At 33.7% G+C, this 19,090-nt stretch overlaps 1 protein-coding gene and 4 long non-coding RNA genes across 6 annotated transcripts in view; 3 read left to right on the top strand and 2 right to left on the bottom strand.

Annotated features, from left to right (window-relative positions):
* The window catches only part of LOC141442334 (cGMP-specific 3',5'-cyclic phosphodiesterase-like), a 121,804-nt gene that overhangs the window by 45,986 nt on the left and 56,728 nt on the right, over window positions 1-19,090 (top strand). For both annotated transcript variants that reach the window (XM_074107294.1, XM_074107295.1), the window contains exon 2: window positions 5,508-6,221. In XM_074107294.1, coding sequence (XP_073963395.1) covers window positions 5,592-6,221 — 630 coding nt within the window. In that variant the 5' untranslated portion in view covers window positions 5,508-5,591. The remainder of the gene's footprint in view (window positions 1-5,507; window positions 6,222-19,090) is intronic.
* LOC141442350 (uncharacterized) lies at window positions 7,399-8,965 on the top strand. The gene is made up of 4 exons (XR_012452925.1): window positions 7,399-7,644; window positions 7,738-7,929; window positions 8,108-8,472; window positions 8,747-8,965. It is a non-coding gene; the product is annotated as an uncharacterized lncRNA (long non-coding RNA).
* LOC141442352 (uncharacterized) lies at window positions 9,068-10,973 on the bottom strand. The gene is made up of 2 exons (XR_012452927.1): window positions 10,526-10,973; window positions 9,068-10,373 (listed from the first exon to the last, which is right to left on the bottom strand). It is a non-coding gene; the product is annotated as an uncharacterized lncRNA (long non-coding RNA).
* On the top strand, window positions 11,078-12,778 carry LOC141442349 (uncharacterized). Its single transcript, XR_012452924.1, has 4 exons — window positions 11,078-11,456; window positions 11,550-11,741; window positions 11,920-12,285; window positions 12,560-12,778. It is a non-coding gene; the product is annotated as an uncharacterized lncRNA (long non-coding RNA).
* Window positions 12,881-14,534, bottom strand: LOC141442353 (uncharacterized). The gene is made up of 2 exons (XR_012452928.1): window positions 14,339-14,534; window positions 12,881-14,186 (listed from the first exon to the last, which is right to left on the bottom strand). It is a non-coding gene; the product is annotated as an uncharacterized lncRNA (long non-coding RNA).

Below are 19,090 nucleotides of genomic sequence, written 5' to 3'. Positions count from 1 at the left end.
GGCCATCTCATTTGGTATTCATTAGTTGTCACCTGGGAACTTGCTACTAATTTACTGATCGTAGTATGTTTCTCGCATGTTGGTAGATAAAATATTTAGCGCTAAACTACGCTTACTAAGCGTTACTTTGCGGAAGTCCATAATTATTTTATCTACGTTCATATCATAACTTCCCTATAACATTTTCAGAGACGATAAGCAAATGACCTACATTAAGAAACTTCTATCTGTGGTTGCATCTTAATGTTTATATTATAGTGCCGGTAAGCGACACTTTAATTACATTCAAATTTCGACCATCTTAAAATAAAAACAAAAATCATGTTTGCTCGCGATAATCGAATTAGTCGAATGTTCATTCAATAATAAAATTATTGTTCCATACATTTTTTTTATTGCGAATATTACAATCGATTTGAGAATCAAAATCGAGTCAAGCCTAGATTTTTTTATGAATTAAAAAAACTAGAACTGTCACTGTCAGTCATTTATTGAAACTGAGGTTTTATGCCTGTTTACAAACAAGAACTACTAACTCGAAAATGCAGGTCATATCTAAACATATTGTAGAAAACTTATGATATGCATGTAGATAAAATTATGTATGCGACTGTACATAATCAGGCATTATGTATCAGTCACATAAATAACTAATGCGTGCTGAAAGCATGGTGAACGGTTATGTTGCTCTGAGGTCCTTTTTTAATGGCTGTATCTTATGATTACGTTGAATTAGAAGTTTGATTTTTTCACTGTTTCAAACAGGACTTGAGTATTTGGGAGTAATTTCAGGCTGATACCTTGATGGCCGATGGGGTCAGAAGTCGAAGAAGAAGGTCGAAGGTTCTCGAATGGCGTCCGCGGACCTGGAGACGAGCTGTCGGTAGGCCTCCAACAAGATGGAGCGACGACCTGGTTAGGATCGCGGGATCGCGTTGGATGCGGAAAGCACAAGACCGGTCTGAGTGGAGAGCCTTGGGGGAGGTATATGTCCAGCAGTGGACGTATTTCGGCTGACATGATGACCTTGAAAAAAAGTATCTTGTGAGATAGATAAACAGACAGGCGGCCAACATTTTCCATGAGAGATACGGAATCGTAGAAACGCAATTCTTCAGTATTCTTTTCGACTTGGTACTCAACTAGATTATTATTTAGAAAGGAAGAAATCTATTCTTTCTTCCTCTTTCATAATATTACTATTCGCAAACATTTCTTTATAGATTTCCACAACCCGCCCAAGCGGTCACTACCTACTTACATTGGATAGTTCACTCATTTTTTTAATTGTGTCATCATCTCTGACCCTTGTCGCTTAAGTTTTGAAAGTCATTTTGTACGATTAAGTGAATTGTAAGTACTACGTTTAGCTGGTTTTTTTAGGCGCTCTTTGTTTGTAGATTATTTGCCATGTAAAATGTTTTTCAGGCCTATTTTTTGTTTGAGGTGTCTTAGGTTTTCAGTTGGTTATTAACACTTTGTATATCATATAAATTGAGAACCTAATGTATAAATTATGGGTCTGGGTGACTTAAAGCTATTGTTATTGTTTATTTGTATTTTCTTCTTTTAAGAACATTTATTTAAAAAAAAAACTTTTTTTTGATGCCAATCGGCCTTTACTAGAAATAAACACGTCCAAATTTGCGTTTTATCCTATAACTTATTTTTCACAACTTTGGAATTTAATTCAATGGAAAAACTTTTGTATCGTTTGAAAATAGAAATATTTTATTCGCTCTTTAGTAGGTACACGACATGCACAGTACATAAAACATACGATATATTGACCCGGATAACTCACGTCTTAAATCGAGTTTAGCCTGACATATTTCGGGCTGATCCGTAGCCCTTCGTCTTCGGATCAACGCGACTCGGCGGCTGCTGCAACACGCGCTCTGCGCGCCGCCGTTCTGCTTTGTGATTTAAGACGTGAGTTATCTATCCGGGTCAATATATTTAATATGAGTGAGTCTCACGGTAGTTTCATGTTCAAAATAATAAAAATCCATTAAAATATATAGTAATGGCATTAAAATAAAAACAAGCCGAAAGACGTCCACTCAGTGGTCTTGTGTTTTCCGCATCCACCGCGATCCCGCAATCTTAACCAGGTCGTCGCTCAAATTTTGTTGGAGGCCTGCCGACAGCTCGTCTCCCGGTCCACGGACGCTATTCGAGAACCTTTTGACCCCACCGGCCATCAGTCCTCCGAGAAATGTGTCCCGCCCACTGCCACTTCAGTTTCGCAATTCTTCGTACCTTAGTTCTACTGCAGATATCATCATTTTTAGGGTAATAAACTAAAAAAAAAAAAAACGTAAAGTGGGGTGTTTTTTTTTCTTGACTAACCCTATAGTGGGGTATCTTTGGATAGGTCTTCTAAAATCATTTGGGGATTGCTAAGACGATTTTTCTATTCAGTGATCTGTTTGTGAAATATATTAACTTAAATAAGTGCAAATTTTTATTAAAATCGAGCGTCCCCCCTCTAAAATCTAAAATGTCGGATGGAAAAATTTGAAAAATTCAAATATATCAAACTTACAAGAAAAATTATAACGGCTAAAATTGCTCGAGAGTTATTAGTACTTACCAAGAGTAAATAGCAGCCTAAGGTATGAAACATAACTAAACTTGGAAGATTCCGTACATACCTACACAATACGAAATCCTTAGAAAAATATTACTTGATTTTTTCGTAATGGCTACGGAACCCTATCCTTCAATTCCCATTTGAAGTCATCTAAGAATAATGAGTCAATATTATCGGTCGCTGCCGTACTACAGACGGTAAAGGAAAACAATTTCTCCGAAAATGTCAGCATGTCAAATAAGGAAGGAAGCTACGTGAAATCGTAGTATCGGCGAGCTACTGTGACGGAACAGTAAAGCATTATTAATATTTTGGTCCCGAAATGGCCAATATTTGCTACATACAATACAATAAGAGCACAATACAATAACTCTTCATTGAACACCAACACATAGTAAGCAGTACCTATTTCTTATTATATGTTAAAATGATGTTTTAGCTTAATTTTATAATTGGGTGAGAGCACCTAAAGATTTTTTCACAGATTAGCTAATAAATTACGCATTGGTTTTGTTTAATTTGAAGAATAGGCACTAGTTCTACCACCAGGAAGAACCAAGAATAGAGTGTTTTTATGTAAATTTTATTGCTTTTGTCACCGAACGACAAATTTTTCATCCTAAAAAACATTCGCTATTTGTCGGCAATGGGACTAAGTGCCTTATAAGTAGGTCCAAAATCAGACTACAAAAATAATAGATAAGGATATAGATAGTATGACATCATTTTTTTTAACAAAAAATGGAACCGACTACAAAAACCTTCAAAATATTTTTCTACTAGTTTGAAGTCGATGCCTCTTCTCTAAGATCCTACCATCAGGTCTCGACTTGGTGACAATAGGACTACCTCGGAAGTACCTATGTCATTTACAACAAAAAAATAATTTTGAAATTCGGCCCACAATTGGCGGAGTTATCGCGTAACAAACACAAAGAAAAAAACAAACAGACGAATTGAGAACCTCCTCCTTTTTTGAAATCGATTAAAAAGTAAGTGTCACTGAAACTAAATCATTGTAATTACTTCATCATCATCATCATCATCATCAGCCCGAAGACGTCCACTGCTGGACAAAGGCCTCCCCCTTAGAACGCCACAATGAACGACAACTTGCCACTTGCATCCACCGGTTTCCCGCATAATTACTTACTTGCAATATATCTTTGCTGTTGCCATTAATGCCATTATTTACGGTTGTCTATAGTAAAGCATGACTTGTAAACAAGACAAGTTTTTGCACCAAAATTACTTACTTCTACGGTAGAAAACATGTCACAAACAAGGAAAACTGTGTCATTGCTAGGGACTTTTAAGGTGCGTCGATCTTTCATTATCATTTGTTTCTGTATTTTTTATTTAACTTATGAATTTATTAAATGTTGTTTGTTATACTAAAGTATTTTGCAAAGTACAAGTGATTTTACTGTCTTTTGTTGAATAATTTACTAATTGGATCATATTTTACAATTCTAAAATATTCATTATCATGATGAACATACGTTTTGATGGGTAATTACATTTCACTTTCTATGTACTTATGCCTCATAAATATTATACTTCGTTTTTAGTAAGTAGTTCATAAATAAGTTATTTAAGTGTCAAGGCTTGACATGAAATACTAGTTTAAGTATATAAAATTATCGGTGATGTGAAATTCTCATTCTATGGCACGTGTTTCTAAATTTATTTATTTCTTGTTTATTTAAAACTTCATAACATGTTTTGCATTAAAGTTTTTCGTGTAGGTATTCGTACGTTTTTGTTCTTGTTCATAATAATGTGATACTATTCAACAAATAAACTTCGTACCATATTTAATTAACACTGTTACATATTTAATAAAACTTTTGATTTGAAAGGAGTTGAATTTTTTTAACTGTCAAACGTATAATTATTTTATTTAATTATCGTTTATTGCCTATTATAACCCAAAAATCGAGAATTGCCGTATTTTTTTAATATATCTGTGGGAATGCGGGTGGATTGGCGGACGAATGATTTGATGGACAAGAGCGGACGGAATGACCGATGATTTTTGAATGGTGAAATGAATGGGCCAAGCGAGTGAGTTAGAGACTGCGAGTTACGATCGGGTGAGCCTTGGTGCTATTTGTTTTTTCTATTTCCATTTGCTTTTTTGTATTACGTATTCACTAGTTTTAATTTTTAATAAACTTTTTTTATTTTTAATTGGAAGAAGTTTGTTTTTCCTTCACACGATCCCACATATATATTTTTCTAATTTTAACAAGAGTATCATACTGCTTTCAAAGGATCTACTGCATCACATTCGTATAACATAAAATGGGGTAATAAATAATATCTCGCTCTACCCAAATAGATGCTTCGAAGAACTATGTTCACCGGCGATTAGAATTGTGATGAGTCGCTATGAGGAATCTGTTGTGTTGTTACGATGCAGATCATATAATAAATTTTACGCGTGTCGACGGCACTTGCTAAAGCTTTAAAATTTTAACCATCTAAGAGAGTTTATAACAAAGTGTGATCTGTAATAATGCTAAAAGCTACCATGATGCATACCAAAATCTTATTTTTAATTTCAAAAAACACCAGTCTGTTAAAAGCATTCTGCTAATAACGCATAGAATCGTAATAACAAAGTTCAATAAAGCATTGGACGTTATTAAATACTCATTTATTAAGTAAAACAACACATTATTACAGCTGTAAGCCTATTCAATTTGAATAACTAAAAACAGGAAAAAAATATATACAAAAGTTAATACTCCACTACCATTCTTTGCCTCAGATAATCTCAGCCATCGCGACAACTTCGTGGCATTAACTTGCAAAAAATACTATGTCATCAAAATAAAACCAATAAATGTGCAAGCATAGCGATACAAAAAAGTAATTTATTAAAATTTTATCTCTTTGTCCTCAGGTACTCAACGTTAAAGTTGTTTAAAGAAATGTGGGTCAACATTCCTGAAAATTTCTCCACACCCGCACCCTGAAAGAACCTGCCATGACCTCCGAAACCCCTATCGATGCCAAAAAGAATACAGACGCCAAAAAAGACTGCGCTAAATTTGCAGAAGATAAAGCAACAAGCGAAAAAGCAATAGAAGGTGACAAACGGAAAAAGTCTCACGAACTGATGCGCTTAGTCTACGAACTACCAGAAGACATTAAAAGACCGGAGGTCACTGAAAACAACAACATGCTGAAAGAAAACCCACCAGTTATGATTGTAGAAATAACAGATCAGAATGGTTGTGAACTGGACAAAAAATGTGATAACGATTACCTTACAGAAATAGATTCTAGTCCCGAAAACTTAGGCAATAGTGTCGTATACGACGTTTTAGCTACTAACGAACTAATAATGCACGCTGAAGAGTATAAAGAAGTGATAGTGTGTTCGTCGCCGGACGATTGTACCGACGAAGACTTGTCAAAGCTCAAGAAGTTGCTAGAGAGTAGTCCAAAAATTCTGGAGAGGTATCTTAAGGAGTGTGCGTCAAGTGATGAAGTGAATAGACTGCACAGTTTGACTTCGACGGGGCCGCTGTCGCCAAGGCCGAACCACCAGGCGCGGAGTACGTCGGTGACGTCAGATCTGTTCCAACTGTGGCTCGCTTCGTCGCCCGTAAAGGTAAGTGATAATGACATGTGTAACTGACACAAGCAATCAGGTTAGAACTACGGTTGCCAAAGCCTGTTTCTATGTAGTAGGTCTGGCTTTGACTAAATTAGGGACAAAGTCGTAGTCGCTTAATGTAGACTTAAAGCTTTTGTTTCAATAGACATGTGAAGAGTTTGAGTATGAATATGCCCAACTACTGTCATAAAAGAAGTCATGGTAGCCCAGTGATATGACCTATGGCCTCTCAAGCAGAAGGTTGTGGCTTCAAGTCCGGGCTCGAAAGTACCCCTAAGATTTTCAGAATTTACTTGCGAAATAATATTTGAAAATTTTATTGAGCTTTACGGTAAATTAACACAATTCAATGGAGTGTACGAAGTTCCCAATACGTACTGGGCCGACCTGGGAACTACAGCCCAAGCCTCCTCATTCCGAGAAGCCTGCATGTGCTCTGCAGTGGGACGTATATAGGCTGAGTGACGTTGACTGCCACAATCAAGTATTTGTGTGAATAATACGAATGTTTGTTCTCGGGTCCTGGATGTTTAATATGTATTTAAGCATGTATTTATCTATATAAGTATGTTTATCCGTTGCCTAGTATCCATAGTACAAGCTTTGCTTAGTTTGGGAATAGGTCAATTGGTGTCAAGTGTCAGTATTATTATTATTATTTCATACAGACGGACATGAAACAAATGTCTCAGATTTTGGAATTAATGAGAAATGGATCTATTGTGTCTAAAAGAACTATGGTAGTTTCATCTCTTTCTATTAACATAGTTATATCTCTGGCCATCAATAGGTGAGTCCACGTACTAACCGCGTGTTAGCTGACGTCACGCACTTATGCTGACAGAAGTCATATAGAGGCAATGAACAAGATATAAACGCGATGATTAAAGTGCGTAGGGCTCAGGCGTAATAAATAATACTACCGGTGAAGAATTAGCCATGCTAACTTTTTAATATGTATGGAAATCTCAAAACCATTTCGAGAAACAAGCTTTCGGTACAGTTTCTATGTATCAGATTTAAAAAAAAAACATACATTATTAAGATATTCGTTGAAATGTTTTGATCTTCAAATGACCTTTCTCTACGTCATCAAATGAACAATGGATAATGATTCCTATGCCTTATTCAAAAAAAAAAACACCGACGTCTGTCTAGTCTAAGTCAAACACAATCGTGACGTTGACGTATCGTTTCGTTTTGTAGTAATTGTAGTTTGTTTGTTATTTAAACACAAAGAGTAAATAAAACCAGCATATTATCCTCTAACGGAACAGAAAATGGCCAAAAGGACGGCTAATTTCGAAAAAGCCGATTCCCGGAATTTGCCACTAGTGGACAATGTTATGATACTGGAGTTCATGACGAATTCTAGCAACCACAACATCGCTGAAATAAGAGGAGCTAAAGCTCTTATGTAAGTAAATTTCTGGCTTAAAAATAACAACTTTATTATTTTGATACCAAATTAAATAGTACTACAGTTGAATTTATTTTCTCCCCTTTTTAGGTCATCCCGGGATAGTTACTTGTCCTCAGCTGTGGGATATGTGGAAGTGCAGAGAAGCTTGGGAATCTGTATTGTCAAAGCCAGAATTGTACCAGAGCATAGAACACAAAAGTCATATACTGTAATGGCCAAAATAAGGGAAACTGATGCCGAAATCTTAGTCAAACTGTTCTGATTGTGCAGCTTCTGCAGGTAAGATCTATTAAATCTTTCCTTGCGTAACTTTGATTGATTTAAAAAAAAGTCTTTTTGTAACTATAGTTTTTTTATAATGTTTTTTTTATTACTTACAAATATAAAAAAATAGGCAGGATGTTACCAATTTAACCTCAAATCAATCAGTTATTTATACCAACCTCTTCTTTTTAAGGTGGCTGCAAGCATTCTTTACTGCTTTTATTTTGGCTTGAAAAGCAGAGTTGTGAGCCTTCCTGCACATCTACACAATGCTTCTGGATTAAGCCTACTTTGGGATCTGAACGAACTAAACATGTTTTGGCAGAAGATGTATACAAAAATGTTAAAAAAATTAAGATGGCTCCAAGAGATCCTACAATTTTACAAACTTTTTATGAACAATGTGTGCAAAGAGATGCAAAAGGTTCACTAATATGTAATTTACAACAACAATTAAAAAAAAAACTTTTAATCTCTTTGACATGTCGGTAGATTTTTTTGAAAAGGAAAGTAATCATGATTTTGAATATTTTAAAGACACATTAGATCACCAAATAGGTAAAGATGATATAGAAAAAATAAACCAAGAAACAGCAAATCAGGTAAATAGTAAATATTGGCATTATATTCGGCAGGGACGGCTCACTGCTTCAAAATTGTATGAAGCTGCTCACTGCAAGACTGATGGCACATTAGTCCGACAAACTTTTTGGAAAACTTTTATATATCCAAAAATAATGTTAAGTGCCAAATGTAACTAACATCACAATACAAGTAACTTAGCCGTATTCTTGAAATTTATATTTATACCTATGACTGCGCGGAGCGTTAGGGTTGGCAGCTACAATAGTTACATATATGTGAATATTTATTTTTTAGCTTAATATCATATACATGTTAATGTAACAGTTGATGTATACAAATTAGTGTATGTGTAGTATACATACTTATGAGTTCTTCAATGTGTATGTATTAATGAGTATTAGGATGATTCTAATTTTGTGCAGTTTTAAATGGTATATTTATGTCCTTGGCAGTACTACACAAAATGTTAACAACTGAAGAATGTTTTAAACTAAATATGTTTTTAATTTTTGTCCTACTTTTTGTATCACAGAAACATATTTTATTATTATTAAAATAAAACAATTCATGTCTTTACAAATTCAGTTTATTTTTATTAAATCACCCTGCAAATTTATAAGCCCACAAGCAATCATTATGATTTGATCCAAGAAGCCTACATGTTTGTGATTGACAACAGAGTGGGGCTTTAAGATTTTAAATTCTCTAATTCGCCTGATGACACGCTCAACATGGATTCGCAAACTTGCAATCGTTTTGCTCTTAAGGACTTCTTCTCTGGAAGGTTTCTGATTTGCGTAAACGCTTGGTGGACGCAATAGTTTTATATTCTTATTTACTAATGCAGACTCAATTTCTTTGAAGCCTCTATCGGCTAATATCACTGCGTTAACAGGAAGACATTCGATCAGGCAACTCTTTTCCACAAGGGCTTTATCAGAAATCCGCCCACCATAACCTTTGGATATAAAACTGATAAAGCCACTTGGAGTACAACCAATTAAATATTTTAAAGTATTACAGCTTTTATACTGAGACCAGGTTTGAGATTGCCTCAAAGGATTTGTGGGTTTTTCTATCTGAATTTCAAAGCAGTCTATTATCATTTGCACATTGGAATAGTCAATTTTGAAAACCAGAGGTAAATTTCTTTTTATTTGTAAGGCTGATGGCAAGAATATAAAGTTTTGGAAATAATTTGCCAACACTTCTACACCTTGTTGGAAAAGATTTGTCATCTTCGGTCGAGTTATTTCAAATACATCACACATTCTATCCAATGTGTCATTCTGTTTGATTTTGAATAATGTAATTATCAAAGACATAATACTTGTTTTTATTGCACTTTTTTCTACTATAGTGTTTATTAACCAAACATATTTTTGAGGAAAACCTAAATAAGTTTTTGGGTTTTTATAGATTAGTGCTAAAAATAGATTTTTCAAATTAGATTTAGTTGAAACAATCTCTTCACTTTCTGTTTCTGAAGGAAAGTTATTTATTGAAGGACTAGATGCCTCTTGTACATTGACAACTTCTTCCTCCCACAGTGAGGTACTGCTTCTTGGACTTTGGCATAATATCTTCTTCTTAAAGTGTGTATTTGTTCCCTTATCAAAACACACAATCTTTTCACACTGCACTGCAGCATTCACTTTGATTGGTAATGTTGATCCTGAAGTACTAGGTATTATATTTTGGTTTAACTTTTGTTTCTTTGGTGTTTCTTGTGTGTCCTCGCATCGTAGTAAATCACACAAAACAGATCGCTTCTGACCCACAGTTAATGGAACGCGTCGAAGCTGAGCATTTCGTGCCATTACTGGTTGCTCATTCATCAGCTTACATTTGTAATAATTTTGGATATCTTCTCGCTGCAAAATAAAACAATATTATAATAATTAATAAATACGATCTAATTTATACGAGTACTCAATGGTCAAGACTTTATTATTATATATAAGCGACTATATTATATACAAACAATTGTGTAAAAGTAATGTGTTTGTTTTAAATAAGTACATACGTATAAATGATCTTCACAACAAAACTGCAAATAGTTTTTGATGTATTTTTGTTCCACTTTACGACACCATTCCTCTTGCAGTCGTTCTGGGATTGGTACGAATAACAAATCCGGGTTATCCCGGCTGTTATTCGGACATAAAGGGACGAAACACTTGTAGCCTTCCATTTTAAACAAGTTCCGTATGCGATTTCAAGTTTTTGAGTTTAGCAGTCCGCGGTGACGTTAATACCTTGACGTTGACGAAACTGTTTTTTTTTGTGCAGTCAAAGACTACACTATCCATTGAGGATTTGATGACGTCACGCCAGCAATAAATTGATATATATTTTTATAGTAGATAGGATTAATTAAAAAAAAAAATACCGAAATTAGTTTCTTAAAATAGTCTATATTTATCAAATACATTATAATAACCATCCAAAAAAAAAATGAAGCATGACCAATTTAGCCATGCTAACTTTTTTAATATGTATGGAAATCTCAAAACCATTTCGAGAAACAAGCTTTCGGTACAGTTTCTATGTATCAGATTTAAAAAAAAAACATACATTATTAAGATATTCGTTGAAATGTTTTGATCTTCAAATGACCTTTCTCTACGTCATCAAATGAACAATGGATAATGATTCCTATGCCTTATTCAAAAAAAAAACACCGACGTCTGTCTAGTCTAAGTCAAACACAATCGTGACGTTGACGTATCGTTTCGTTTTGTAGTAATTGTAGTTTGTTTGTTATTTAAACACAAAGAGTAAATAAAACCAGCATATTATCCTCTAACGGAACAGAAAATGGCCAAAAGGACGGCTAATTTCGAAAAAGCCGATTCCCGGAATTTGCCACTAGTGGACAATGTTATGATACTGGAGTTCATGACGAATTCTAGCAACCACAACATCGCTGAAATAAGAGGAGCTAAAGCTCTTATGTAAGTAAATTTCTGGCTTAAAAATAACAACTTTATTATTTTGATACCAAATTAAATAGTACTACAGTTGAATTTATTTTCTCCCCTTTTTAGGTCATCCCGGGATAGTTACTTGTCCTCAGCTGTGGGATATGTGGAAGTGCAGAGAAGCTTGGGAATCTGTATTGTCAAAGCCAGAATTGTACCAGAGCATAGAACACAAAAGTCATATACTGTAATGGCCAAAATAAGGGAAACTGATGCCGAAATCTTAGTCAAACTGTTCTGATTGTGCAGCTTCTGCAGGTAAGATCTATTAAATCTTTCCTTGCGTAACTTTGATTGATTTAAAAAAAAGTCTTTTTGTAACTATAGTTTTTTTATAATGTTTTTTTTATTACTTACAAATATAAAAAAATAGGCAGGATGTTACCAATTTAACCTCAAATCAATCAGTTATTTATACCAACCTCTTCTTTTTAAGGTGGCTGCAAGCATTCTTTACTGCTTTTATTTTGGCTTGAAAAGCAGAGTTGTGAGCCTTCCTGCACATCTACACAATGCTTCTGGATTAAGCCTACTTTGGGATCTGAACGAACTAAACATGTTTTGGCAGAAGATGTATACAAAAATGTTAAAAAAATTAAGATGGCTCCAAGAGATCCTACAATTTTACAAACTTTTTATGAACAATGTGTGCAAAGAGATGCAAAAGGTTCACTAATATGTAATTTACAACAACAATTAAAAAAAAAAACTTTTAATCTCTTTGACATGTCGGTAGATTTTTTTGAAAAGGAAAGTAATCATGATTTTGAATATTTTAAAGACACATTAGATCACCAAATAGGTAAAGATGATATAGAAAAAATAAACCAAGAAACAGCAAATCAGGTAAATAGTAAATATTGGCATTATATTCGGCAGGGACGGCTCACTGCTTCAAAATTGTATGAAGCTGCTCACTGCAAGACTGATGGCACATTAGTCCGACAAACTTTTTGGAAAACTTTTATATATCCAAAAATAATGTTAAGTGCCAAATGTAACTAACATCACAATACAAGTAACTTAGCCGTATTCTTGAAATTTATATTTATACCTATGACTGCGCGGAGCGTTAGGGTTGGCAGCTACAATAGTTACATATATGTGAATATTTATTTTTTAGCTTAATATCATATACATGTTAATGTAACAGTTGATGTATACAAATTAGTGTATGTGTAGTATACATACTTATGAGTTCTTCAATGTGTATGTATTAATGAGTATTAGGATGATTCTAATTTTGTGCAGTTTTAAATGGTATATTTATGTCCTTGGCAGTACTACACAAAATGTTAACAACTGAAGAATGTTTTAAACTAAATATGTTTTTAATTTTTGTCCTACTTTTTGTATCACAGAAACATATTTTATTATTATTAAAATAAAACAATTCATGTCTTTACAAATTCAGTTTATTTTTATTAAATCACCCTGCAAATTTATAAGCCCACAAGCAATCATTATGATTTGATCCAAGAAGCCTACATGTTTGTGATTGACAACAGAGTGGGGCTTTAAGATTTTAAATTCTCTAATTCGCCTGATGACACGCTCAACATGGATTCGCAAACTTGCAATCGTTTTGCTCTTAAGGACTTCTTCTCTGGAAGGTTTCTGATTTGCGTAAACGCTTGGTGGACGCAATAGTTTTATATTCTTATTTACTAATGCAGACTCAATTTCTTTGAAGCCTCTATCGGCTAATATCACTGCGTTAACAGGAAGACATTCGATCAGGCAACTCTTTTCCACAAGGGCTTTATCAGAAATCCGCCCACCATAACCTTTGGATATAAAACTGATAAAGCCACTTGGAGTACAACCAATTAAATATTTTAAAGTATTACAGCTTTTATACTGAGACCAGGTTTGAGATTGCCTCAAAGGATTTGTGGGTTTTTCTATCTGAATTTCAAAGCAGTCTATTATCATTTGCACATTGGAATAGTCAATTTTGAAAACCAGAGGTAAATTTCTTTTTATTTGTAAGGCTGATGGCAAGAATATAAAGTTTTGGAAATAATTTGCCAACACTTCTACACCTTGTTGGAAAAGATTTGTCATCTTCGGTCGAGTTATTTCAAATACATCACACATTCTATCCAATGTGTCATTCTGTTTGATTTTGAATAATGTAATTATCAAAGACATAATACTTGTTTTTATTGCACTTTTTTCTACTATAGTGTTTATTAACCAAACATATTTTTGAGGAAAACCTAAATAAGTTTTTGGGTTTTTATAGATTAGTGCTAAAAATAGATTTTTCAAATTAGATTTAGTTGAAACAATCTCTTCACTTTCTGTTTCTGAAGGAAAGTTATTTATTGAAGGACTAGATGCCTCTTGTACATTGACAACTTCTTCCTCCCACAGTGAGGTACTGCTTCTTGGACTTTGGCATAATATCTTCTTCTTAAAGTGTGTATTTGTTCCCTTATCAAAACACACAATCTTTTCACACTGCACTGCAGCATCCACTTTGATTGGTAATGTTGATCCTGAAGTACTAGGTATTATATTTTGGTTTAACTTTTGTTTCTTTGGTGTTTCTTGTGTGTCCTCGCATCGTAGTAAATCACACAAAACAGATCGCTTCTGACCCACAGTTAATGGAACGCGTCGAAGCTGAGCATTTCGTGCCATTACTGGTTGCTCATTCATCAGCTTACATTTGTAATAATTTTGGATATCTTCTCGCTGCAAAATAAAACAATATTATAATAATTAATAAATACGATCTAATTTATACGAGTACTCAATGGTCAAGACTTTATTATTATATATAAGCGACTATATTATATACAAACAATTGTGTAAAAGTAATGTGTTTGTTTTAAATAAGTACATACGTATAAATGATCTTCACAACAAAACTGCAAATAGTTTTTGATGTATTTTTGTTCCACTTTACGACACCATTCCTCTTGCAGTCGTTCTGGGATTGGTACGAATAACAAATCCGGGTTATCCCGGCTGTTATTCGGACATAAAGGGACGAAACACTTGTAGCCTTCCATTTTAAACAAGTTCCGTATGCGATTTCAAGTTTTTGAGTTTAGCAGTCCGCGGTGACGTTAATACCTTGACGTTGACGAAACTGTTTTTTTTGTGCAGTCAAAGACTACACTATCCATTGAGGATTTGATGACGTCACGCCAGCAATAAATTGATATATATTTTTATAGTAGATAGGATTAATTAAAAAAAAAAATACCGAAATTAGTTTCTTAAAATAGTCTATATTTATCAAATACATTATAATAACCATCCAAAAAAAAAATGAAGCATGACCAATTGGCTCTCGCATTAACAGTTAAGAATTTCCTGTATGCTTACATGACAAGCGGATTGTAGTGTCTTTATAGTGAGCAAGAATTTAACAATTAATATGTAGGTAGAGAGATAAATTTATTTTTCACCAAAAATACTGTCAATTAATTATTATGAAATTAATTAAAAACAAAATAAATAAATAAAGAACAAACGCAAGTCGAACTCTTAGGGGGAGAGCTTCGTACGATGAAATATATTTTTTTATTGTGCCCTCATATTTAATACACACATTTTTTATATGTTTTATTGTACTCTATAGGTATAAAACTATTAAGTGTAGTTCATTCCCTAAATTGAAGAAATAAAAAAAACAATTAAGTATCGTTATCTTGCCCATGAATTACATATTAAAAAATAAAAAATAGTCTTGAATACACTGTCAATTTAATGATAAAAAAAAAATATATCGTAGGTTTTGTTTAGTTCCGTGATATCGGGAATCCTAAAAATGTGGCTGGCATGCAAGAAATAATTTGCAAAGAGAGTTTGCAATTTCCATGCGGTGTTTGAAAATTATACGACAGAGTGGTGTTCCATTTTTAAAACCACTTTCATTAATTCCAAGAAGAATTTATTGTGTAACACATTGTCCGAGCTACAACTTTTTTTACTTCAATCTGGGTAAAACAATGTTTATACTCGGTGTAGCAAGTTTGTTTGTTGAGGATACAATGTAGGAATTATGTATTTTATGTTTGATTGTTTAGACACAGGTGAAAGGACCGAGTAGGGTATTTTTTATTTTTCTTCTACTCAAATGTTTTCTTATCATTAAAACTTAGGCTATTAAAAAGTTTTGCAATAAAGTGTCTTGACACCGCAATGCCAGGAAATGTATTGTTTCCAATTTTTCTTGAACAAATGATAGACTCGCTTTATTAGGGTCACATATAGCACTTGATTCAATTTAGTTGACTCCACTCGATATCTTATCTCTACAGGTGTTAAGTGCCTTTTACTGATAACGCTGGTTACATTGAACCAGTTAGGTTAGGTTTACTAACAGCAGATACTCTTGCTTGCCATGGATATTTGGATGAGCGTTCTTGTGACAAACTGTTATTTTTTTCGGCCAGCCACACCATAAAGTGTAAGTCTGCGAAAAAGCAAGTATAATATAAGGCAAGTATAGGTGCGCATTCTTAGTCTACCTTTTTCTTTCATTCAATTCTTAGCATCAATATTTTTTATCGATCTATACATAATAATTATTTATCTACATGCATATCATAACTTCCCTATTATATGTTCAGAAACGACTATCAAATGGCCTTTATTAAGAAACCTGGTATCTGCGGGTGCATCTTAATGTTCACATTAAAGTAACAGTGCATCTTAATGTTTACATTAAAGTATCGGTAATTCTTTTTTTAACAATGCATATCTGTACATATTGTAGAAAACTTATGACATGCATGTAGATAATAATTATTATTCAAAGTCAAAGTCAAAGTCAAAGTCAAAGTCAAAGTCAAAGTCAAAGTCAAAGTCAAAATCAAAGTCAAAGTCAAAGTCAAAATACAGGCCATATCTGAACATATTATAGAAAACTTATGATATGGATGTAGATAAAGTTATGTATGCGGCTATACATAATTAGGCATTAAAACACTCGTGTGATCTTATTATGAAACTCGCCTTCGGCTCGTTTCATAAAACCACACTCGTACTTTAATGCCTCTCATTATGCACCAGCCACATAAATAACTATTACAGTCTTAAACTACCCTGATCTTGCAACTGACTGTTCTTTAGTCTTAAGATCCCTTGCAAGTGTCGATATAAGTAATCGAGGAGTGATCGAACGAAATCTATTTCTTTCTGTTTTCAACTACCGTTGCCTTTATAGGTGTTGAGTTGACTTGCATTGATTAAAGAACTACATAAAAATGGTTTTTATTTTATTTTATATGTTACATACAAATATTAGAATATTTTTGTGAATAATTTGCAATATCTGAAATTAATTATGGCAAATATGCGTTCCGGGGCAATTAATGTCTGTGTTTTGAGACAGTTTTGTCTTTCGAAAACCTTTGTCCTCCCTTTTTTCCGAACAAAACGGAGACTATGGAACACTGTGGGCATGCTCGATATTTTTATGGTACGGTTTTAAGATGTATTTGTAATAACAGACTTTGAAAGTCATACTTAAAAACCTCACGCAACAGTGCGCCATCTAGTGAGACAAAAAACGATAGCCTTCATTGACATGCGATAGGGATTGACATTATCACTTGAGTCCTTCCGCTCTCGATACATAGATAATGCTAAAAGCCTCTCTAAACTGAATAGTAAATCATGTGTGTAGTAACTAAAAACCAATACAGTGAACACAGAGATAGCGTTTACCTATTCTGAGGATATAAATGAAGCAAATTATGATACATAATGAGCATTCACTTGAATACTGTACCACTACCATGAGTTTACAGTGACCGTACTCGATAGCGAGCGACGGCGTAAATTATTTGTAGAGGCGCTGTACAATTCTCCATACAAATAATTAAGCATGAAAATGAATTACCTACCAACATTCATTAAAAACTTTTACAAATAAATATGTCAGAATAAACGTTACAAATTTACGTTTCCTCCGAATCTGAACTCATAATATTGTCTTTGTAAAATTGAAAGCAAGCACAAACTTACGAAATTCAAAGGCAATTAAAGGACTTAAGAAAATATTTATAATGGGTTTCAAATGAATTGTGTATATTAATAACTGAGTCTCAACCTGGACAAAACCTGGACCTGCTGGCAAAAGAAAATATATATTTCATGAGAAGAAAATATCAGCATTTTATGAATATGAGTGTATAATGATAATAAGATCATACGTGGATAAAACAGGCAAGCTCCTATTTAGTTTTATTTTATCTTATATTTAGAAACGTGACAGTTACTTGGCTGCATTCTAAAAGTTAAAGTTCGTAATAGCACCATTATGGTACAATAGTATAATAAGAGACGTCGCATTATTGTTTTACTGCATTAAATTAAAACTTATGGCTATTGGTACGTTGACGACCGTGTTTATGCATAGACATCGGCCTTTTTCCGGTCGTAGAATGATTTAAATATACTTAGGGAAAAAAAGTAATACAAATAAATGTTTTTGGATTATGTCACATGCTTAGTGAGGAGTGGGTGGTTTGATCATTTTGTGAAACTTGGACAAAATAATATATGATTTTTTTAGGAGAAAATGCGAAAAAGACGAAAAAGGAGGATTGTAGAAAATAAAGTATTACTATATTTATAGGCGGTACCTAAATAGAAATACAACAGTTTAACAATTTTGATGATCAAAATATTTGTGATAGCAAAGGTATATACTTAGAGCCCTTAATCTAAAGTAAATTAACAGGAGGGTATTATTACTCGTACGTTTAAAAACCGTTAGGTGTAAACGACGCATGCACAAAGTTTATTTAAAGATTGTACATAAATACAGTTTAGCAACTGGCCACCAAAAGGAAACAAAAGAATAAGCGAATCCTGTCATAGCCGTCGTCCGCACTCGTGTTAATTTTAAGGTATTATTATATTGTTTTCACTTCTCATGCTAGTAAAGTTCGTATTTCTAGCGATTAGGGCGACATAAAATGACTTTTTATGCTCTATTCTAGTGCATAAAATAAAATCTTCGTCTAAGACCAGGTAATCAGATGTCAACAGCCACAAACAAAAAAGTTTCAATAACTAATATTAATTTTATATAAAACCTGCAAAATCAATCCAATCAATTAAAATAAATCAATAAAACTAAAAAAATATAATTATATTATGGCAATGCATGAAAAAAAGGTGCCTAGTAAGTGAACAATTGTTTCCAGTGTTGCTATTTCATTTCCTCGCCATCGGAATGAAAAGCAGAGTGTAAAACTCGAGCATTAAACCCATTTTCCGCTCGACGTGTCTATCCACCCTCTCCGTACTGGCTCGGGTGGCTATATGAACGCCTCGGGTAAAATGGCTCGCTTTATGCTCTCGTTCTACAGTCTACTATTTATTTTGAATAATTTACACCCCAAAAGACCAGTGTCTACAGTCAGGTAATGTTTGCACCTGCTCTGTCTTGCAGAACATCTTAATAACGACTTTTTTTGCTCAAAATTATCAAGAAATGCTTAAGTCCTGCAGAATAAAATAAAAGTGGCGTGTCTCGTCCTACTCTATTTATAAGAAACATTGTATTTGCATAAAACGTGCGTTCACCCCGAGTCTTTGGGAGTTTATGGCTTGTTACTCGAATGGTTCAGGGA

Source organism: Choristoneura fumiferana, chromosome 25 (genome assembly GCF_025370935.1).
Source record: "Choristoneura fumiferana chromosome 25, NRCan_CFum_1, whole genome shotgun sequence".
Lineage (NCBI taxonomy): Eukaryota > Metazoa > Arthropoda > Insecta > Lepidoptera > Tortricidae > Choristoneura > Choristoneura fumiferana.
This window is presented reverse-complemented; position numbering and strand designations above follow the sequence as displayed.